Source organism: Trachypithecus francoisi, unplaced genomic scaffold (assembly GCF_009764315.1).
Source record: "Trachypithecus francoisi isolate TF-2019V2 unplaced genomic scaffold, Tfra_2.0 Lachesis_group20, whole genome shotgun sequence".
Lineage (NCBI taxonomy): Eukaryota > Metazoa > Chordata > Mammalia > Primates > Cercopithecidae > Trachypithecus > Trachypithecus francoisi.
Window position 1 is genome coordinate 50,424,037 of NW_022681466.1, and position 24,681 is coordinate 50,448,717.

Genomic DNA, 24,681 nt, shown 5'->3' on the forward strand with positions numbered 1-24,681 from the left:
AAAAAGTAAACCAAAACAGGTATGCTGATTTACATATAGCAGTCTAATAGTTTGCTTCTAAGTGAGGAAAATGAGCAATGATCATCAAAATAAACCACTTAAATAAACCAGTTTTTTAAAAAGTCTTTCCTTATAAACTTTCTAATAGATCTAATAGGTCAAAACTAATCTTAACCCTCATTAAATCTACTATCTCAAAAGCTAAAATCACTATCACAATATCTCATTTTGCCCTCTTTGCAACCAGCGCACATTACTGGGTAAGCATTTGACTTAAAGACAGGCACGAAGGTTAATTAAAACCAAAAGGAGATACTTACACAACAGGAAATACTTTGGGAAACACAACACTGGCCTCTGCTAAGTATTCATAAAGAATTCGTTGATCAAACTCATCTGTGGTATATTTTACCAGTGTAGCCTGCCAAGATGCAAAAAAGTAAACACACAACATTTTTACTTTGTGGCTGAAATGTTATCTGTTTGGGTGAGAAGTAGAAGACTGTATCCTATTCATGTTTCTAATATTTAAAGGCCTCTTAAAAGTAGACTGGAATAAAAATTTGAGGGTGGGGGACTCAAAAAGGGGAAATCCTTACTAGAACAGTAAGAAGCAGCGCCTGGATTTTTGGATCAGTAAGTACTTCTTCATCCAAGAGAACATTTGATTCAGACACCGAAACCTTACGTAAATGTGGGTGCTGTTGTGATGAGGAAATCCTCTGAGTTTCTGCAGTAAGACAGGGAATTAATGTGATCAGCTGTATTAATCAAACACCTGGATAATCACTTCACCTATTTCAATGTTACTTCTACAATTCAACAGCTTTCTTTAGTAGATACTTTAAATACTAACGTAAACATCATATAGAATTACTATTCGCCTATACAAAAGTTTTGGTTACTTATTTACAATGTTGTATATAATACATATGACTATTTTTTACACAAGCTTCAAGGTAACTGTCATTTTAAGAATGGTAGAGTTTATCTTTTGAGAAATGGCAAACGTTTCTATATTTCATTCTAAAGATTCTAAGAAATAGCTGGAAAATAAACATGACTTTCACGTACTCTCCCACCTTATTTTCAACCATCTAGATCAATACTTTGTTTCTCACCCATTTCATAATCAGTTTCTGCTACTCTCCTCATTTTGGGGGGTGTTGTGATCCCTGATTCCATTTCTTGCCTTTTAGGAGCCTTTGTGTCTGATATCAGGTGATCAAAACTTTTCCTTGTTCCTATAAACAAAAGTTACAGAATATGGAAGTTCATTAACCACAGTGTCTATAAATGGTATAAATAGGAATATACTAAAAAGAAAATGTTTGGACATAAAGTGTTTAAGCTTTTACTTAGGACTCAAAGAAAGCTCTACTATATCCCTGGAGCAGTTTCTTTCCTTTATTTTCCATCTTCTCAAAGGGTTTTGTTTCCACAGCTTTCCGTTTCAGGATAGGATGCACCTTGCTGGTGCAAATTAAACTGAGATTATATTCTGTACACTGGAGGTAAACCAAACTACAATGGAGGTAAATCAACAAATATGATAACTGATAATAAATACAAGGGTAGGCATTATTCAGTACCAAAGGTCAACTATGTCTGACCAGTCTTTTCAGTTTAAGAAATGCTGCTGGTGGCAAGAACTACTCATTAATACATGAGTAATTTCCAAGCTTAGGAAAAAAGCAGAGTTTGATTTTAATTTTTTAAGCTTTGAAAAAAAAATATGCATGCCTGAAAATACTAAAAACCAGTTACACTGGGAGATGCTTCAAAAATAGCAAGTAGCATTATCTCCCACTTGGCTTTTAGTTTCTCTATTCATGTAACCATGTATTAACACTGTTTTTTTTTTTGACAGGGTCTCGCTCTGTGGCCCAGGCTAGAGTGCAGTGATATGATCTCAGCTCACTGCAACCTCCGCGTCCTGGGCTCAGGTGATCCTCCCACGTCAGCGTCCCCAGTAGCTGGGACTACAGGCGCACACTACCACACCCAGCTGATTTTTCTATTTTTAGTAGAGACAGGGTTTCTCCATGTTGCCTAGCCTGGTCTCGAACTCCTGGGCTCAAGCAATCCACCTGCCTTGGTCTCCCCAAAGTGCTGGGATTACAGGCATGAGCCACCAGGCCCGGCCAATAGTATTATTTTTTTAAAGCCGGAATTAAAGCCAATATAATAAAATCTGGCAATTTAACACTTGAGAAATACAAAGTCTATTACCTCAAGAATTAATACGAATAACTATTCATAATAGTCATAAATACCAAGGCCAAATAATTTAACAGCCCAACGGGATCTAGTCCAGCTTTTTCATTTCATGCACATGTACACCGATGAAGCCATGAGCAGTTAAGTATAATTAGTCTGAGGAAGCATGGCTAGGGATCTAGACAATGACCAGATGGAAAACTCAGGTTTTCTAAAACCAGTCAGTGCTTTCTATACTACATGAGATTGGGACACTACTTTCTACATTTAATTTTCCTTCCTTTCTCACTTGTCCTTTTTATTTTATTCTCTGCATTCTTCCTGGAAGATCTCATTCTGCTTCCATAGCTTCAACTATCTGTGAGCTAATCAATTCTAAATGTTTACTTGTTTACTTTCTTCCTAAATTCCAGGTACATCTTGTGGTTTATCTCTTAGTTATATACTCCTAGATGTCTTGAAAATATTCCAGTATAATCAACCAACCTAAATTTATCATGTACTGTAAACATATTAGTGCTGATCTCTATGAATGGAATCACTATCCAGACAGTTTTTAAAACTAAAAACTTCTGACATCCTTCACGATCTTCTCCCCTTCCCCACCTGTAACAACTGGTCACTAAGTCATGTCCATTCTACTTCAGAAACCTACTCCAAACCTGATTTTTGTTTTTTTTGAGACAGGGTCTGACTATGCTGCCCAGGTCAGCCTCCAACAATCCTCCTGCCTTGGCCTCCTGAGTTCCTGGGACTATAGGTGTGTACCATTATGCCCAGCTCCAAACCTGCTGGTTCTTCTCCATTCTCTCATTGCTCCTGCCTTAGTGCGGGGCCCACACCATTTTTTTTTTTTTTTACTTGGACTGCTATATCAATTTTATTAAATGGTTCCCTTGCTAAAAATCTGTTCTTGTCTCTCCACATTGCTGCTAGAAAAACTTGGCGAAAATTAAAATTTGGTCATGTTCTTCCCCTACTTAAATACCTCAGCTGAACGTGTGATAAGGGGAAAATCTCTTATCATGGCACAGTCGTTTCCAATCGAGTTCTAATCCTTCTTCTCATCTCATTTCCTACCCCATTCCCCATGACGCCATGATGTATCACGTTGCTTTCCTGCCTTTTCTTTACTCTTGCTATTCCCCACTGCCCTTAAACATACACCCCTACTTATCCTGTTGTCTATTTAGCAAGCATATATTAAATCTTTAGGACACAGCTCAAATGTTATCTCCTCTCCGCAGTTTTTTTTTTCTTCTAATTTCCCCAGATCTCTAGTTTCCTCCATTAAGACGTATCATTGTAATGGCACCTGGAATTGCTGTTGTGATTGGCTGATTGTAAGTCTTGGACACAAATTACAAACTCTTCCAGGGCAGTTACCATATCTTTTTCACTTAGTACATGGGTTGAATGAATTCAATACTACATTTTTTTCTGAGGTTAGTTTTTCATTTACAACTTCATTGGCATGAAAATCCAGAATTACAAAACACAAAATAACCAGGAAACTCCTAAAAGATTACTTATGGCAAGGTACTAACAGACGGGAACTCAAACAACAGTAACACACCTATGTGGCTAGTAACCGTGATTGACATTCACGGTTTCTATTTCTTTCATGGTTTACTGGCAGGTTATGTTACAATTTTGTTGTTTGTTCACTAATTTCCTTATGAACACAAACATTCTTCTAATATCTAAAGATATTAAATATGTTTGCATGGATAACTGAAATCTGTTGAACCATTCAGAGTGTTGGCCACTGAAATATAGATCACAATGTATTCCAGTAACAATTAAATTTTACCCAATAGGACAGAAGAACACCTCTGCATTTCCTCTGAGCAGCAATGTAAGATCAGTGTTTTTGTTTGTTTGTTTGGAGTCAGGGTCTCACTCTGTCACCCAGGCTAGAGTGCAGTGGTGCAATCTTGGCTCACTGCTACCCCTGCCTCCTGGGCTCAAGTGATCTTCATGAGTAGCTGGGACTACAGGTGCTTGTCACCATGCCTAGCTAAGTTTTGTATTTTTTGTAGAGATGGGTTTTGTCATGTTGCCCTAGGCTGGTCTTGAACTCCTGGACTCAAGCAATCCTCCCACCTGAGTCCCCCAAAGTACTGGGATTATTGGTGTGAGCCACTGCATCTGGCCTACTGGGTTCTTTCATTCATTTACTTTCAGTTACTAAAATGGAAATGAGTCTCGCAGCGTTTTAGGTGTACTTCTCAGAGACAAAAATTCTATAAATGTTGATGTAACTGAGCAATCTTAATTTCAAGAATCCTATCTTCTGGCCAGGCAAGGTGGCTCATGCCTATAATCTCAGCACTTTGGGAGGCCGAGGAGGGCGGATCACCTGAGGTCAGGAGTTCAAGACTAGCCTGGCCAACATGGGGAAATCCCATCTCTACTAAAAATACAAAAATTAGCCAGATGTGGTAATGTCTGCCTGTAATCCCAGCTACTAGGGAGGCTGTGCCACTGCACTCCAGCCTGGGTGAACACAAGACTCCATCTCAAGAAAAAAAAAAAAAAAGAATCCTATTTTCTTTCAGTAATTGAAAAACATGTCTTATTGTCTTTTCAAAGAAAGCATGGCAAATAGTACTATTATAGCTTCATACCATATTCACATATTCTCTCAGACGATAATTTTGGGAAGTATTACAGTATATCATTAAATCCCCTGAGTGCAGCAAGACTCTTGCTTTCTTATAGGTGTTTATCTAATATGTCTCAGAGTTCCATTCCCTGCTGACCAGCCAAGGCAAAACAAAATAAGGAGAGTCACAATAGTTAGTCTAAGATGCAGAAAAAACTGTTTCAAGGCCCCATTCTCATTTCTCTATCTCAACTTATAATGCTTAACTGATCTATCAAACTGTCTTTTAAATGTCATCAAAAACTTTGCTACATTGAGATGGAAAATTTTGATAATCTTGCAATTTCAAATAATCTTCCAAGAGTAAAAATATCTATTTTTTTAAATAATAAAAAAAACTACATAATTTAGATAAACTAACCAAGCAACTTCTTAGTGTTGGCCTGAGAAGGCTGCCCCATGTCCAAGCTCATGGATTTCCTGGCTCGGGGACTGGTCTGGCCGACAGTTGGATAGGTAGCTGCAAGGTATCCTTCAGAACCTTTGGGAGAGGACCATGGCTGAGTCTCCTTTAGTGTCCTGAGAGATTAAAACAATAGAGAAAAGTTAATTAACATGGTGACAAATACAACCATTGTTTGCTCCTTCCAAGTGGCTGTCCTATTTCCTAACAACAGCAATCAATTAATTTTAAAACTGCACTTTAAAGGGCTTTAGGGTACAAACTCTTGTTGTATCCCCAGGAATTATCAACTTTCTTGCCATAGTATCTTGTACCTAGTACATTTGGTGAGTACTGAATCACCAAGTGCAGAGCAAAAAGAACTGTACTGCAATTGTTAAAAGCTGACAAATAAAAAGGTATAGCAACAGGGGTGTCCAATCTTTTAGCTTCCCTGGGCCACAGTGGAATTAGAAGAATATTCTCGGCCACATATAAAATACACTAACACTAACTACAGATGATGAGCTTAAAAAAAAAAATTGCAAAAAAAAAAATCTCTTAATGTTTTAAGAAAGTTTACAAATTTGTGTTGGGCTGCATTCAAAGCCCTCTGGGGCTGGGTGCAGCCTGCGGGACATGGGTTTGACAAGCTTGGTGTACAACATTACGTTTTAAAATACGTTTACATTGGCTGGGCGCTGTGGCTCATGCCTGTAATCCCAGCACTTTGGGAGGCAAGGCGGGTGGATCACCTGAGGTCAGGAGCTCAAGACCAGCTTGCCCAACACGGTGAAACCCCATCTCTACAAAAATACAAAAAATAGCCGGGCATGGTGGTGCGCGCCTATAATCCCAGCTACTCAGGAGGATGAGGCAGGAGAATCACTTGAACCCAGGAGGCGGAGGTTGTAGTGAGCTGAGATTGTGCCACTGCACTCCAGCCTACGCAATGGAGTGAGACTCTGTCTCAAAGAAAATTAATAAATAAAAATAAAAATAAATAAAATATGTTTACATTGTAGAATGGCTAAATCAAGCTAATTAACATATGTGTTACCTCATATATTTATCTTTTGTTGTGAGAATACTTAAAATCTACTCTTGTAGCAATTTTCAAGTATAAAATACATTGTTATTAACTGTAGTTATGTTGATAAAAGACCTTGAACTTATTGCACTGATTTTTTTTTAAATCAGAAAAAATCAAGTCTAAACGGGCAACTGTTTAAAAACCAAGAAAATCAGACATTAATTTATAGTTTTGACAGGGGAACACAGGCAAACTATTTTACCCTTTCTATAACAAAAAGGGCATATCTCAAAGTAATATAATAATGGGACTGAGAAAAGTAAGACTATTGAATACCAAGTATGTTTGAAAAATTTTTGCATACATTGTTAGAATCTTAAGGAAATTGTTGAAGTCTTTTTATCAAAAAGCAGGATGTTGATAAATGGAATGATATGAGTTTTGCGAACAGAAGATAACGTTTCTACGTTCAACACTGTCCCTAAACCTTAAAGAAATTTTTTTAAATTGAAAATACAGAAAAATCCCCCAATGATGCCATTTTCATGAAATTTCTCCAAATTATACTGAAAAGTATATTACCCAAAACCATGTATAACAGATATAATTTTGACCATCTAAATCTACATTATAGAAAACTTTTAAATAACATTAGTGTGATATGAGTAAATACAACAAACATGTTAGCATGTCTGTATTTTTACAAATCTGTATAGATTCGTTCTCTATCCAAGCACGTAATGTGTTGTTTATATTTTGCGTTGTTTTTTTTCCCCAGGCCCTTCCCCCATAACCTAATATTTTCAAGAGCGTCTCTTTTCATTGTTCAATTGATCTGTGCTTCAGAGGCAAACTAATGTTAACATTAGCACAATTAGACTGGAAGAATAACTTTCCTACTAACCCACATAAAATACTACACATTTATAAAATTAGTTTTGACTTACACACTCTTCCTAGGCCATCTCTAGATTGCTCCCATATTACCTTCTAGATTACTCTGCTGCTTGCCTCCATTAGTTGGAAAATTGAAACTTGATTACCATTATGTAATTATAGGAGAGTAAATCCACTTACCTATAGGTAGGATCACCATGATGAATGGGATATGTATCCATAGGAACATTTTCCATTGAAATATCAGTAAGAAGAAGTGACTTTCTATGTTTTAGGCTGCAGCGACTTCGAACTTCTTCAGACACTGTAAGTAAAGCTAAAAGGAAAACGGTGGTAGGTTAAAAAAATTTAACAAATCACAAGTGTGACTTAAAACAGGATGAACTTACAGTCTCCTAAAGAGAATACCTGTTAAATGTGCACATATTTTGGAAGACTACAAAAACATGAAATATACAGAGATTTAATAAGCATCTTTTATTTTCCAAGTGCTTTCATGTACATTTGATTTTAACAAACACAAAGTAGGCAGGGCAGGTATTATTAAGTTGAGTGAGAAAAAATACGGAGATGTTAAATGATTTGCTCAAGGTGATATGGTTCAAACAAAAAAGTTGAACAAACAGAAGTCTGTGAAACTGAGAATCAGCACTTTCCATCAAACAACTACATTCAATAATTGTACATAAGTGCTAACTGTTGCTGAGTAGAGAAACAAAAATCAGATAAGAGCAAACAGGAAGCTTTAATGGAATGGTGGGGATAGGGCAGACATTCCAGATAAAATCACATAAGGAATGAATACTGAAGAGGCAGTCACTTGTAGGAGATGGCAAATAGATTAGCTTAAAATAGCTCATCCATTTGGAGTGGTAATAAAAAATGAAGCTCATGAAATTTGGAGAAAGATAACAGAACTGAGAAGGCTATTTAAGGGCCCAGGATGCTAGACTGAAGCATTCAGATTTTATGACGGATAACAGAGAGCCACTGTTGTGTCTTGAACCAAAGATGACCAAGGGAACACATTTCAGATTTTAATGGGAATTAAATTTATTCCTACAGAAAAATGTTCTGGCAAAACTCTCAAAATTTTAATCACTAAAGGACTAGATTGTGAACTTTCTACTCTGCCAAGCAACCGCCAAAAAACCTATAGGTATTTGCACTTTTTGGGTGATCCTTACATATAGCTGTAGCAAGATTAATTTTATTTTGTTTTTACCTGCTAAGTAGGCCACGCTCTGTGTATTCACTTCAAATTTGTCACAATTTCTGTGTTTGTTAACCAGAGTTAGTAGTGTATGTAAAATTCTGACTGTTCGTGCAACAATAGCAGGTGAAGGATGCCTGTACCCTACAAAAAAACAAACAAACAAATAAGAATTAATTTTTTGAACAAGTATCTGCTGAGGTCTTCTTCCCTGACTAACAACTCTGCAAGGAAAAGAAGTATAACTCCTATTTTCCAAGAATAGCCATTTGGGAAGGTAAAACATACATATGTGAATATGAATAATTAACTATGTATAAGATTAAGTACCAAAAATGTGTAGAATATAATAATATTCCCTAGAACTCTATAGTACTCCAGGAAGAGGAAAATTAATAAACATGATAGTCTTTCAGATCTTCTATTCCCTAAAGCAGCACAGGGATTAAAAAAAAAATCTATGTATTAGAATTATCCTTAAGATTTCTTTTGAAAATAGAGTTATTTTACAAAAACACTTTTAATTAAAAGAAAACCTGATGACATAGGAAGTATATGCTCTAATAGCCCCCAAAATAGGGTTGATTAGAGGATAAATTTGATCTTTGGCCAGCTTTTAATCATTAATGCTACCCCCATTTAAAAATAGGTGATTTGAACATGGAAAGTATCTGGTATTCTTTTCTTGTCTTTTAAGACAGAGTCTCACTCTGTCACACAGGCTAGCATGCAGTGGTAAGATCTTGGCTCACTTCAACCTCTGCCGCCCAGGTTCAAGCAATTCTTGTGCCTCAGCCTCCTGAGTGGCTGGAACTACAGATGTACACCACCTCACCTGGCTAATTTTTGCATTTTTAGTAGAGATGGGGTTTCACCATGTTGGCCAGGCTGGTCTTGAACTCTTGGCCTCACGTAATCTGCCTGCCTCGGCCTCCCAAAGTGTTGGGATTACAGGCATGAGCCGCTGTGCCCAGCCTGATATTCTTCTAGATATAAAGAGTAAGTAAGCACTTTATTAGCCCAGTTGCAATTACTTATCTTGGTATCCTTTAGTAAGTGTAGTATTTTTTGAGAAATCCCTACTGACCTTAGAGATTAACACTGTCAATATTTTTTGTAGAAATTTCCTAAGAAAGTGAAATCAAATGCATACATTCATAGTAGTGGGTGTATGCATCTCTCTCTCTCTCTCATAAAAACTGGGGGAATCTCCACGGTCCCTCAAGCCTAAGATTTAAATTGATACAAAATTGTTGACTCAAGCTATAGCTTGAATCTCTATTGTGGCCAAATCCACTGCTGAGACCACTAGGGTTCATGCCAGCTCCTTCTCCCAGGTCTTACTTTACCCTGCTTTGCTTCTGACCCACCACTACATGCTGTTCCTATTAACTGCAGTCTCTGGCCATGACTCCCCCATGTTAATGAACCAAAGTTAACAAGCTGTGAAGTCAGCAATGGGGAGTAAAACCAGGTTAGGAAGTGAATGAGCTGGCTCTGAGGAATAGCTGGAGATCACTGGCTATAAGCAATATAGAAAGGGGTGAGGATGGGGTACCAGAAAGGTGAGATACAATGGTATAAAATAATAGTATTAATCAACAGTAAACTATAAACAGGTTGACGAAAATCTGTGATCAGATCTCTTAACATTTTCTAATATAAATTATTCAAATAACACTCAGTGATTTGCAGTCTGTTTTATTTTAAAAATCAGTAAGATACTTAGGTATTGTTATTATTAATAATAATACAGCTATTCTAAGACTCAGTATGTAGGTTTTTTAGGAATCAACTCTGTGGTCTTTTTTTTTGAGGCAGGGTCTCACTCTGTCACCCGGGCTGGAGTGTAGTGGCATGATCATGGCCTACTGCAGACTTGACCTCCTGGGCTCAAGTGATTCTCCCTCCTCAGCCTCCCAAGTAGCTGGGACTATAGGCATGTGCCACTGCACCTGGCTAATGTTTTGTATTTTTTGTAGAAAGGGGGTTTCACCATATTGCCCGGCTGGTCTCGAACTCCTGAGCTCAAGACTTGATGCTTCTGCTTCGGCCTCCCAGAGTGCTGGGACTACAGGTTTGAGCCACCATACCCAGCCAGAATAAACTCTTTGGTTTTTCAGGCAAATATCATATTTGATATGGAAATGAGGCTCTCATAAAACACATATTGAACAAAACACAACTCATTAGGACAGATACCGTTTGCATTTATTTATTTATTTATTGAGACAAAGTCTCACTCTGTTACCTAGGCTGAGTGCAATGGTGTGATCATGGCTCACTGTAGCCTCGACTTCCCAGGCTCAAGCAATCCTTCCATCTACGCCTCCTAAGTAGCTGGGACTACAAGCACGTGCCATTGTGTCTGGCTAATTTTTAAATTTCTGTAGAGATGAAGTCTCACTATGTTGCCCAGGCTGGTCTCAAACTCCTAGCCTCAAGCGATCCTCCTGCCTCAGCCTCCCAAAGTGTTGGTATTACAGACGTAAGCCACCACGCCCAGCCTAGTTTGCATTTAAAGTAAGACATATGGGCTAACTTACTTCAATTTATTTCAAGTAATCACTTACTCAAATTGCTTCTGGTTTCTTAATACTATTTCATAAAAATATTCTAACATAAGGCTTTTACCTTTTAAAAGGTGTCCAACCAATGCAAAGTTAAAGTTAGAGTTGAAATTGAGTCCAACAAAATGATCCATTTGCTTGCAGTGCCACTCCAGAGGATTCCGGATTGCCATAAATACTTCCTCTGGACTCTATTAAAGATAATCATGAGACGGTTGATGAGGTTCACACAGTAGCTTTCTTTAAAAGCTCATTTAATTGGTTTTTGTGTTCAAAAGTATGACAAGATAAGTAATCCTTTCAATTTGAGAGAAATTATTTTCAGTTGACTGCAGAAAAACCACAGAACATTTTAGCTACTACAAATTAACTGGTGCAAGACAGTCAAACATATGAATAAGAAGATGGTGGAAGATGAAATCACTTTTATTTACAATACAAAATAAATAACTGTCAATTTACATCCTGGTGACTTTTAACATGCTTATTAACTCTTGATGCCTAGCATCCTAAGGGCACCAGAATCAGTATTAGTGCCTGCTACTGGGCTGTTCTGAAGATGAAAATACCGAGGCAGATGCCCCATTTGCAATGCTCCATTTGCAAATACTTTTTTTTTTGAGATGGAGTCTCACTCTGCCACCCCGGCTGGAGTGCAGTGGCACCATCTTGGCTCACTGCAACCTCCTGGGTTCAAGTGATTCTCCCACCTCAGCCTCCCAGGTCGCTGGAATTACAAACACGTGCCACCCTGGCTAATTTTTGTATTTTTAGTAGAGACAGGGTTTCACAATGTTGGCCAGGCTGGTCTCAAACTCCTGACCTGAAGTGATCCTCCCAACTCGGCCTCCCAGAGTGCTGGAATTACAAGCATGAGCCACTGCACCCAGCCAATCTGCAAATATTCTTAACATATAAATAGCCAACAACTAGATATCACTGACCACCATTGTCCCAAAATAGTTCTAGAAAAAGGGCAATGAGAATTAGGAAAGAGGGGTTCTAGTCCCAAAACAGATGTACAAACATGAGCAAGTGACTTAACTTCTTAGTTCCTTTCTAATTTGCAAAATGGAGGTCTGATTAATAAACTCCATAAGACCTCCTACCCCTAAAATTTTGTGTCCATATATCTCAGACCCATAGCTGTTCCAGGTTCACACTACATCTGGTAGTCTGAACTAACAATGTTTAGACCAAGTATCTTTACACTTAAAACCATAATCCTGTTCTTTCTACTCACAGTTCAGTTAATTTCACTTCAGGCGAATCTCATTGTATATACACATTCTTTTAAAAACATTCCCCTCTTTTCTCCTAGACACTTCCCATTTTTATCCAAAGACAAAAGGTACATAATTTCATACTATTTTATTCTCTCCTCTATTCTCTATGAACTAAAATCCAACCCCAATCAAATCTCCATTTAACAAATTAGAAAGGAACTAAGAAGTAACTTGTGTAGGGAGACCCCTGAAACTATTGCTACAGAATCAAAGAGGAAATGCTCCTGATTATTGTAAATACAAAATTGCATGCAGGATTGTGTAAAGACAATGCCAGGATGGACTGCCAGAATGAGCCAACAGCATGTGATGTGCTTTCCCCCTGCAGAGAGCCTATTAACAGATGTGCAGTCAGTCAGGGAGGTTTCACATCACCAAGATTCCTATCCCAGAAAAGCAGATGTTCATAGCTCTGGGAACGAAATGCAACCCTTGTGGAGAGCCTATAAACGGACGCATGAGGGGTGCCTGTTCATATGGATAAGATAGGGCTATAAATGCCCTCATCTTGCCACAGCTCTTCTAGGCCTCTTTAGGGTTAAGGCATACTCCCTTCTGAGAATTTCTGGTCTAACAGGTTGTCTAGCTTCACATCCTGTTTCTATGGATTGTTTGTAACCAGCTTTTGCTGCAACTGTTACTGCTGATTAATATCTTACTAATCAGAGGTTATGGAGAGACTGTGCTTCTGTTTTAAGGCTCTGTTAGAAATTACTGATGCACATACTGTATTATAAATTCTTATCTCTGTATACTGTACTTCTGTATATAGATACTATGTTAAAGAATTACTTTCACCCCATGTGACCATCTCACCTCATAATCAAATGACCCTAAATCCCTCACTAACCTACCCCCACTCTCACTAAACTTAGTAACAAATGCTGGTACATCCAGTGCATTGACAGCATCACAAGACCAGAAGGCGGCTGACCCCCCTGGACCCAGCTTTCACTATCTTGTGTGTGTCTATTATTTCTCGACCTGCCAATCTGCCTGGGAACAAAAAGCGAGCCCCGTTGTACTGCAGGCTGCTGGCCAGATCCCGCAACAAACTTGCCCATGTTCATATATACACACACACACACACAAGTGCACACACACACGCATACACACACATACACCATTAGCACCCCTCCTAACATTTATTAACCTTAATTGGAGTTGGATTTTATATATATATTTTATATATATATATATACACACACACACACTTTATATATGTATGCATATACATTACATATATATGTGTGTGTATAATATATGTATACACACATTTTTTTTTGGAGACAGGGTCGCGCTCTGTTGCCCAAGCTGGAGTGCAGTGGTGTGATCTCAGCTCATTGCAAGCTCTGCGTCCCAGACTCAAGCAATCCTCCTACCTCACCTCTCAAGTAGCTGGGATTACAGATGCATGCTACCATGCCCAGCTAATTTTTGCCTTTTTTGTAGAGATGGGGTTTTGCCATGTTGCCCAGGCTGGTCTCTAACTCCTGAGCTCAACTGATCCACCTGTCTTGGCCTCTCAAAGTGCTGGGATTACAGGTGTGAGCCATAATTGCTGGCCACTAATGGTATATTTTAAAGTAAGATTAGACAGAAGGAAAAAACTAATAAAATTAAGTACCCAAAAGTTTCCTTTAGACTCTCCAGTTTCCTTATCTACTATGAATTATACCTATTTTTCATTAAGTGGCATTATTAAGTAAAAATAAGATTACTTTTATTTCTTCACTTGTGAAATAGGTGGCAGAGAATGCTAACCTTTACCTTAAGGTTATGAAAATTAAAAATAATAGTGCTGGGCCGGGCGCGGTGGCTCAAGCCTGTAATCCCAGCACTTTGGGAGGCCGAGACGGGCGGATCACGAGGTCAGGAGATCGAGACCATCCTGGCTAACACGGTGAAACCCCGTCTCTACTAAAAATACAAAAAACTAGCGGGCGAGGTGGCGGGCGCCTGTAGTCCCAGCTACTTGGGAGGCTGAGGCAGGAGAATGGCGTAAACCCAGGAGGTGGAGCTTGCAGTGAGCTGAGATCCGGCCACTGCACTCCAGCCTGGGCGACAGAGCGAGACTCCGTCTCAAAAAAAAAAAAAAAAAAAAATAATAATAATAGTGCTTAGCATACAGCCTGGCATGGTAGCTATTAATATTATTACCATGTATTATTTATCCTCATTCTGTAAGGATAATCATGTATTATTTATCCTTATTCTGGAATTCTACTAGTATTAGGCCAGTACTTTTTTTTGTTTTTTTTTTTTTGCTATTTTTATATAAAAAAATATGCATTCGAGTTTACATAGTTCTTTATGAGCTGGTAAGGAAATATACTCACAATAAGTTACATTATAGAAATTCATATTTAAGGCCGGGCGCGGTGGCTCAAGCCTGTAATCCCAGCACTTTGGGAGGCCGAGACGGGCGGATCACAAGGTCAGGAGATCGAGACCATCCTGGCTAACACGGTGAAACCCCGTCTCTACTAAAAATACAAAAAACTAGCCGGGCGAGGTGGCGGCGCCTGTAGTCCCAGCTACTCGGGAGGCTGAGGCAGGAGAATGGCGTGAACCCGGGAGGCGGAGCTTGCAATGAGCTGAGATCTGGCCACTGCACTCCAGCCTGGGTGACAGAGTGAGACTCCGTCTCAAAAAAAAAAAAAGAAATTCATATTTAAGTTATGGCCTTCTTGTGATTTTAAAAGAATAGCAACAATAAAAGATGGAAGAGTATTCTAAATTTGAGTAATCTAGGAACCTCAAGGGAAAGCTTGCTTACCTTGTCATTGAATATACGGAGACTATCTAAAGTATGCAGGTTTTGTTCAAGAAGTGCGGTGCCTGCTGAATACAAGTTGACTTCATCAAGCTGCAGCACAGCCACAGCTACCCAAAACAGGGCTTTGTGCAGAGGTGAGTCCTGGCAAAGGAGACATGTTTGAGGCTAGTAAGATGAATCATGACGTAGTCTCTTTCAAAACACACTGCAGTAAAAAATAAAGCAGCTTATCTTCCTAAATTACCCATGTTTTTCTCTTTTGGGGAAGATAAAGATACAGGTAAGCTCTTCACCTTTCCATATGTATAACTAAAGACACCGTTAGCTGGACTGAGAACATTACTTAGCACCTCCTTTGACTTCTTCCTGTTCTTTGACTTCTAAATCCAGTCACCAAGGTTTGTCGATTCTTCTAGAGTAGCCTCTTTTGTATCTGTCATTTCTTTCTTATTGCTAATGACATTACCACATGCCAACCTTCTTTATTATAAAGGTGGATTCTTTTTACCTCAGTTTCTCCCTACTCCAATCCACTGTGCACACTATCACCAGGATCTAAGTCCTGCTTTCATCACATGACTTGTCTGCTTAAAAACTGTACATTTCCAAACTCTTTTCTGAACAATGCTGAATATGAGATGAGGTCTATCCAGTCCTCACAACTTTCCCTCTCTTGATTCCTTTGAAAAGTTTCTCCATTACAACTAGAATGTTCTACCTACCTTCCCTCCATTGTCCCGGCATTCTTGTGCAGCTCTCTCCCCTTCTCTCTACCTACATTAACTCCTATGTTTCCCTTTAATTTAGTTTAAACTCTTGTCTTTTCAACTTCTTGTCACTCTTAACCAGTATGGTAATCTCTTGCTGCTCTGAATTAAAAGCATGTATTGTTGGCGATCTTTATTTAGCACTGTGATATTAGGGAAAATACATGGACTTTAGAGTCAAATAGTATCGCATTAGAATCATGGTTCTTTTATTAGGTATGTGACCTTGGGCAAGTTATTTAGCCCTTCTGAGCTCATTTTCACTTATAAGATGGGGACCAGAGAACCATTTTGTATAATACAAAATTAGGATGTTTGTAGACAAACCAGGAATATAACAGGTATTTATTTCTCTGTTATCTCTCCCAAGTCTGGCATACCTTTGTACTCAAATCACAGAATTAAACTACTTTAGAACTGGAGGGTAACACCATGCCATTATCTAATCTAAGATTTTTCATTTTATTAATACGAAAACATGATGTCCAGATATATTAAATATAAAAATGGGTTAAGCTCAGACCATCCTAAAACAGTGGCCACATCATTTTACTCCTTTTAAATATCATCTTCATTTGGCACCCAAACTCTTATGATGATCAAGTATACTTCTCTCAGTTCTAATTTCTCCATAGTAATAATCACTAACATACTATGTATTTGGTTTACTTTATTATCCACTCACTCCCCAACCTCCACACCCACCCCAGAAAGTAGGCTCCATGAAAGCAGTGAGTTTTATGGGCTTTGTTAGTATTCTATCTTTAGCACCTAAAACAGTCCTTGGCAATAGCAGATAATCAGTACTTATAAGATAAAATAATTAAGAATATATACCTATCTTTCCTTTAGCACTGATGAGACAAAAAACTTATAAGCACTTGAGAACATACTAGCAATACTTACTCTTCTTCTAATATAACTACTTCAAACAACTAAGAGGTTCTACTTTAACTATAGCTTTTTCTTTATAACATATTCTCATCTTATTTTCTAAACTCTTTGAAAGAAAGTAACATTCAACACTGATACCCAAAATGAATGTGCTCATTTTCTGTACAGTAATTACCTTATTAAGAAGTGGCTGTAATTTGGTTAATGCTATTACTGTAGCTTCTATCAGAACTTGACTGTTGTAAGTATCAGGTCCTTTTAAGCAACTCTCAAGTGCCTTTTAGGAAAACAGAATTTTTTATTTTACTTTCACTGAAATAAAACATTAACTCCTAAACTGAATCTCAAAATGAATTCAGGAACATTTACTTATTTAATAAATGCTAGAATGATTTCTAATGCTATGGTGATCTTCGTAGCTAGCTTAATGTACATTTGTTTTCTTATGTTTTGATATTTCTACATTATAAAAGTCAGACATTATGATAGTAATTACAAATTAAATAATTTTATACAAGGCTATAGTCTTACCATATAATTAAATACTTTGAAAACTGGTAAAAGACTAAGTGTACCTGCTTAGCAAAAGAGGCAACATATTTTATTTTAAAGACATCTTCCTTATTGAAGTAATCAGAGTTTACAAATAAAGACAGCTTCTTTAGAGAAGACTTCAAATAATTACAATAAATAATCAAAATACATTTTAAAGGCTTAATAAGCAACATATATTTTATTGACCTCAAATTTAAATGTCTTTTAGAAAAATGAAAGATATGCTTTACAACTTGAGAACCATAAATATTTGGGAGAAGTGGGGGCGGAACAGGTACCTTGCTAAGAATACGGATAATCTGCTTTATCTGCCCATGAGACACTCGTTTGCTAATACACCCAAAGACAACAAGAGCTCTTGGTTGCAGGGATGGATTATATTGGAATGCAAATCTGCAATTAAAAGATCCACAGAACTTATAAAAACCTTTGTGTTTATATATACTAAATAATAAATTATAAATTATAATATTGATCATAGAGTAACAGCTATATTTTCAACAATACATATATTTTTACAACTTATATTTAATTTGGGACATACCTTTGAGCTAGTTCTGTCCACTGGTCCAGCCACTTGCACGTTGGAATATCTCTCATGCATGCCTAAAAAAGGGGATACTCTGAATACATATGTACATAAATGTTTTTAGAACTGTTAAATGTTTATTGTGATGTCATTAAGTGACCTATCTGTTACCAATAACACAGTCCATCAAGTGTTTTATTTAAGCATTAAGTGCAAAATAGCACAATAAACCAGTATTTCTTCTATATAATATTTACATATTTCTTAAAAAGGATTTTAACTTAGTTTCTTATCATTTTGCCTTCTCTACCTCCATGATCTCCAACAAAGCTTCTGTGACTGTTTCCAAGGATGTCAAAGCAAAAGTCTCTCTCTCATAGGAGCCAGGAGAGAATGACCTGTCCCGGTAACTGGAACGGAAGGCAATGACAGCAGCTGACTTGACTTTGCTAATGCCAAACAGCAAGTAAAATTTGGGTAATGAGAATTCTGTCAGACTGAGTCTCAAGACTTGCTTGGTCTCTTCTGTAAGAGAATAAAGGAACAAGTAAAGACAGAAAATATTACTTTTTAATTTCTAATGTTCCATGCTTCATTTTGAATTTAGAAAATCTGAATACCATATAAAAATTACATAATCATGCTCCCTAAATCAAACCTCTAGATACATTGTATTAACACTTCTTGCTTCATTTATCTACAAATTAGTGCTGGTAATGGAACACGGTCAACTGGCACTGAGTATTCTGCTTATGGGATAACTACAAGGGTCTACATGACAAGTATGCTTTACTATAGCTTGATATGGAATGGAAGTAATTTATTTTCTTTTTGGTAATATTGCGTATCATTACCACAGGCTTAAATTAGCAACTTGGTGTTAGGGCACCAACATAAATAAGATAATCCATATTGATCAGGTGAAGTAAAATGGAGAAAGGAACTGGTAAACACAAATTCCTTTCCGAGAACTTACCACTAAAATGAAGCTGTGAACAAGTACACAGAGAGTGAATGATATTAATGACCAGTCCATGTGTGGAAGCTCTAAGGGAGAGCGGACCTGTGGCTACTAAGAAAGTAACAACGTGGAAGAGGTAGGGAAGATGAGCTGCCACATCAAGGGAATTGTTGAAGGACAGCATCAGCATATAGCGTGCTAAAATAGCAATATCATCCCACATAAGATGTTGTTCTAAAGTAGGAGTTGGAGATAAGCATGTCTTGTCAATTATTTTGCACATCCTTCCAATAACCTGTAAAGAAGCAGGATTTTTTTTTTAAAAAAAAAACACATGGGACTAAAAGTTTTAGCACAAAAAAGTTCAGTTTAATTTAAAAGTAATTACAAAACAAAAAACCTCCTGATGATAAAACAGATATACTATAGTACAGAGGGCAAAAGAAAAGTGATTACCTTGCTTGAAACCAATTTCACATTTCCAGAAGCCAAAGCTACAGCAGTATCTGCCATCACCTCGGCTTTTATTGATCCCAAGCCACCTGTTGCACTGGTTTTGATGAAACTATCTAGTACAACATCAAGCAGATCTGTAATCTAGTTGAAGAAGGAAAATAACATGTTTTTAATCACTCTACCAATTTTTAATTTAAAAATATTCATTGGAACAGCCTAATCAATATGAAAATTCTATTTTACCTGAGGCCTCAAAAATACTAGATTTTATTTACAGACCTGTCAGTAAATACAATTTATTATAAAATATCCAGGAAAGGATGAGTATATTTATTTGATTCCTTCAGAGATTAAGAGATTAGCATTCAAAAATTTTAAAACTCTATCAATACTACCTTCAGTCACTTGCAAAGTATCTCTGTGCTTTTCTAAGACAGTAATGTAGGATCAATATAAAATAGTTATTTGAAAATACAGAGCTGGGTGCAGTGGCTCACGCTTGTAATCTCAGCACTTGGGGAGGCTGAGGCAGGTGGACTGCTTGAGGCCAGAAGTTCAAGGCCAGCCCGGGCAACATGGCAAAAACCCATCTCTACAAAAACAAACAAACAAACAAAAAAAAACAAACAAAAATTAGCCAGGTGTGTTGGTGTGCACCTGTAGGCCCAGCTACTTGGGAGGATGAGGTGGAAGAGTCACTTGAGCCTGGGAAGCAGAGGTTGCAATGAGCCGAAACTGCACTACTGCACTCCAGCCTGGGCAACAGAGTGAGACCCAGTTTCAAAAAAAATAAAATATAGGAAATGACATCAAGTACCAAGATGTTTTCTAGGGCTGTAACACTGGCTCTAAGGTTATTTCAAATTATTTGGAAGAGCAGCAGCAGTGTTTGAGTGAGGACATTATTTCCTTAATAGATTACTCTGAAGAAATGATATGCCTAATTCTTGTCAGATAAAAATAAAATTTACATTATATCCTATTTTAATACTGGCATTCTTATGTAGAACTATAAATGAAAGCAGATGTCCCAAATAGCATCAATAAGAAGAAACATCTACTGACACCTTTGGAATGTAGAGCACTAGAATAAAGCACTATTTACTAGAAATGTCATCAGATTTCTACAATTCTATATAATATATATATAAGCTAGTTATTTGCACACACAGTCTATAATTATGCCAAGAAGGAGACTGTGCAAATCACTAGCTTTTCTCTGGCTCTGAGATATGCACTAGACATTTACAATTTTGAATCAGATGAAGAGCTGGGTGAGTGTCTACATGCTTTCTGAAGGAGGAAATTGTGCTTTCTACAACTCTATCCCTAGTATCTGGGGCAGTGCTTTGCCCAACATGGGCACCAGATAAATACCTGCATAAAGGAGATACTAGATAAATATTTGAGCAAACTCAATACCTGCCCAAGGCTTCCCCATATTTTTGCTTGAATAGATGGGTACATCTGTTTTTCATTGATGGTCATTGTTATCAGCTTGTCAAGAATAGCAGTAACTCTTTGTCGTTTGGCATCATCATTATGCTTGCAAAAACGAACTAGATTTGACAGCCATGGAGTCATGTATTCCAAACAAAGGTGTTTCAATTCAATACCTGGAAAAAAATACACTATTAGCATGTGATGGTCAATGAAAATCACATCAACAATTATTTAATATTAAGAATTCAGGGAAAAAACGGTAAAAGGTAAAGACCATTACCTAGAATCAGGCCTGGAGAAAAGAGACTTGGCAAATATATTTTTGTAGAGGTGAAGAAAGAACAGTCCTTGAAGAAAGTAATTTTAAAAGCCAGTAAGCCAATTTTTGAAAAGTTTTGTCTTATTTTCCTCCATTTTAGTCCTTTCTTCTTAAAAAGTTGTTTTATTCTCATTATAAAAGGAAAATGTGGTAATCACAGAAAGTTTGGTAAAAGGAAAGCATCACCACAAAAATGAAAACTGTATTAACATTGGTGTATCATCTCATCTCTCCTCAGGCTTTCAAATTTATGTAGAGTTAATGTACATTTATGCGTGTGTACATAAGTATAATTCACTCCCACTCCCCCATAAAAACTGGGATTATGTTATACATGCACTATGCTCTGAATATTCTTTTCACTGATTACACTTAGATTATTATTTTTTTTTTGAGACAGAGTCTGGGCTCACTGCAATCTCCGCCTCCCGGGTTCACGCCATTCTCCTGCCTCAGCCTCCCGAGTAGCTGGGACTACAGGCGCCTGCCACCACGCCCAGCTAATTTTTTGTTTTCGTATTTTTAGTAGAGACAGGGGTGTCACCATGTTAGCCAGGATTAGTCTCGATCTCCTGACCTCGTGATCCGCCCACCTTAGCCTCCCAAAGTGCTGGGATTACAGGAGTGAGCCACTGCGCCTGACCTGTACTGAGATTGTTTATTCAACATTACAAATTCTGCGAACTTTTTTTAAACTTACTTGAAAAAGCTTCACATTTATAAGACAAAAATTGTACAAAAATTTATACACTTTACCTAAAGTCTCAAAGAATTTTTAAAATTGTAAAATGTATACAACATAAAATTTACCATTTTAACTATTTTTAAATGTACAGTTCCGTGGCTTTACCCATTTTTAAGGGCACAGTTCAGTGGCATTGAGTACATTCAAATCATTGTGCAGCCATCACCACCATCCATCTCCAGAACCTTTTCATCTTCCAAACTGAAATTCTGTAACAAAGCCATTTTTTAATGGCTTCATATTATTGCATCAGATGGAGAACCAATAATTTAATCAGTTCCTTATTCTTTGACTTTTGGCCTGTTCATTTTTTTGCTATTATAAATAATATCATATGAAGTTCTAAAGTAGGCAAAATAAATCTATGCAATAGAGGTCATAATAGTGTTTACTCTTGCTGAAGGGAGGGTACTGAGTATATCCCTCTGGATGCTAGAAATGTTCTGTCTTGATCTGGAGATACTTTCATGATGTATTTGCATGTAAAAGTTCATCAAGCTGTTGACTTAAGATCTTGCACTTTACTGATAAGATATACCCTCAATTAAAAAATCTACGTAAAAATAAGGCCGGGCGCGGTGGCTCAAGCCTGTAATCCCAGCACTTTGGGAGGCCGAGACGGGTGGATCACGAGGTCAGGAGATCGAGACCATCCTGGTCTACACGGTGAAACCCGTCTCTACTAAAAAATACAAAAAACTAGCCGGGCGAGGTGGCTGGTGCCTGTAGTCCCAGCTACTGGGGAGGCTGAGGCAGGAGAATGGCGTAAACCCGGGAGGCGGAGCTTGCAGTGAGCGGAGATCGCGCCACTGCACTCCAGCCTGGGCGACAGAGCTAGACTCCGTCTCAAAAAAAAAAAAAAAAAAAAAAAAAAAAAAAAAATCTACGTAAAAATAATGCTATAATAAACATCTTAACATTATTTAGGATAAACGCTAAAAAGCAGAATTATGAGGACAAAAGGTATGAATAGTCTTAAGGTCTTGTTATCCACTTCCAAATGCCTTTCTAGAAAAATTGCCCCTACTCACAATTCCACAGACCACCAGGAATAGATCTTAAAAAAAAAAATCTTTGCCAAGCTGATAACTAAATATATTATCTCACTATTCTTTCAATTTGCTTTTATTAGTGAATTTCTTAAAATATAAATACATTTTTTTTTTTGAGATGGGGGTCTCACTATGTTGTGCAGACTGGTCTCAAACTCCTGGGCTTAGTGATCCTTCTGAGTAGGTGGGATTATTGGCATGCGCCATGGTGCCTGGCTTTTTTCTTTTTTTGTACAAATATTCTTTCTTAAAAACATGATTTGTATGTTACTGTTAATCCACTTTTTATTAATCTGTAAGCACTCTTCATGATTAAGGATTTCATTCATTCATTCATTCATTTTGAGGCAGAGTCTCCCTCTGTTGCCCAGGCTGGAGTGCAGCGGAGTGATCTCGGCTCACCGCAACCTCCGCCTCCTGGGTTCAGGCGATTCTCCTGCCTCAGCCTCCTGAGTAGCTGGGACTATAGGCATGCATTACCAAGCCCGGCTAATTTTTGTATTTTTAGTAGAGAGGGGATTTCACCATATTGGCCAGGCTGGCCTCGAACTCCTGACCTTGTGATCCATCCACCTCGGCCTCCCAAAGTGCTGGGATTACAGGCATGAGCCACTGTGCCCGGCCGATTGAGGATATTAATCATTTATCGTATTTGCTCCAAGTGTATTTCCTAGTTTTTAATTATCTTCACTTGTGTTTATTTTTTTAGTAGATATGTTTTGAAGTTTTATGTAGTCAAATCTGTTCGCTATTTCCTTTGTTTCTATTCTATCCCTTTTTTACTTCATATGTCCTTACTCATCTTACTCATCTAGAAAGCAATTAAATATTCACTTGTTCCTCTTCTTTTTAAAATGGTTCCAAGCTTTTATATACAACTTTTAAAATTTTATTTTTATTTTTATTTTTTTTTAAATAGAGACAGGCTCTCACTCTATCATCCAGGCTGGAGTGCAGTGGTACAATGATAGCTCACTATAGCCCTGACCTCTGGGGCTCAAGCAATCCTCCAGGCACAATCCTCTTGCCTCAACCTCCCAAAGTGCTGGGATTACAGGCATGAGCCACCACACACAGTCCTACTCAACTCTTAAATACAGGCAGAACACACTTGGTACCTGTGGTGTACGGTGAAGATGAAGACCTAATTTAAGTCATTTCCCAACTTCATTTCTTAAATGACTTAATCTCTCCCACATCAGTTTGTGATGCTTCTTTATCAATCTGTTTCTCTTAAACTCATCTGATGGCTGATTCTTGCACATGTATGTTTTAATTACTGTACTGCTATAAAGTGTTCAGACATCTGTACTATCAAGTCTCAAGTCTCCTTTCAATATTTTCTTAGCTATTTTTGCACTTTTATGTAGAATTTAGAATCATTTAAGTTCTATCTCCATTCTCAATCCTCAAATCCCATGGTTATTTTGATGAAGTTACATTAAATTTGTAATAATCTGGGAAGAACTGTTCATGCGGGAACACAATATGCCTTTACATTCACTCAAATCTTTTCTCATATTAATATTTATCACTAAAGTTTATACTTTCCTTGTTTTGTCTGTCCTACACATTTTTTTTGTTAGGGTTATATTCCTACATCTCTTACCTGAAAAAGAGTCTTAGTGAATTGCTGAAGCTTTTCATTATCTAATATAGAAAAATCAAGAAATATGTTTGAATGCAGAAAAAAAAGTTTTACGTATTACTGGGAAAGGAAAGGGAAGAAAAGGTCAGGAAATATGCTGGGAGAAGATCAACATTTATAAAGCGACTGGATATAAAGATGGACAAATATAAAGAGTGGATGTTAAATTTATGAGACTTAGTTAATACCAAGTCAGAACTGACTCTGGGCCCTGTATTATGTGCCACTGTGCTTGCTCTCCATGAACTGTACATGTACAATAAA

General features: G+C 37.5%; 1 protein-coding gene across 1 annotated transcript in view; it reads right to left on the reverse strand.

Annotated features, from left to right (window-relative positions):
* Positions 1-24,681, reverse strand: part of NF1 (neurofibromin 1) — a 294,673-nt gene that overhangs the window by 21,693 nt on the left and 248,299 nt on the right. Inside the window, 15 exon segments of the mRNA XM_033184286.1 lie at positions 321-421; positions 600-730; positions 1,122-1,244; positions 5,250-5,407; positions 7,381-7,516; positions 8,426-8,557; positions 11,048-11,174; positions 15,049-15,189; positions 16,885-16,986; positions 17,543-17,657; positions 17,809-17,870; positions 18,104-18,318; positions 18,770-19,049; positions 19,211-19,351; positions 20,633-20,826. Of these exon segments, the coding sequence (XP_033040177.1) occupies positions 321-421; positions 600-730; positions 1,122-1,244; positions 5,250-5,407; positions 7,381-7,516; positions 8,426-8,557; positions 11,048-11,174; positions 15,049-15,189; positions 16,885-16,986; positions 17,543-17,657; positions 17,809-17,870; positions 18,104-18,318; positions 18,770-19,049; positions 19,211-19,351; positions 20,633-20,826 (2,158 nt within the window).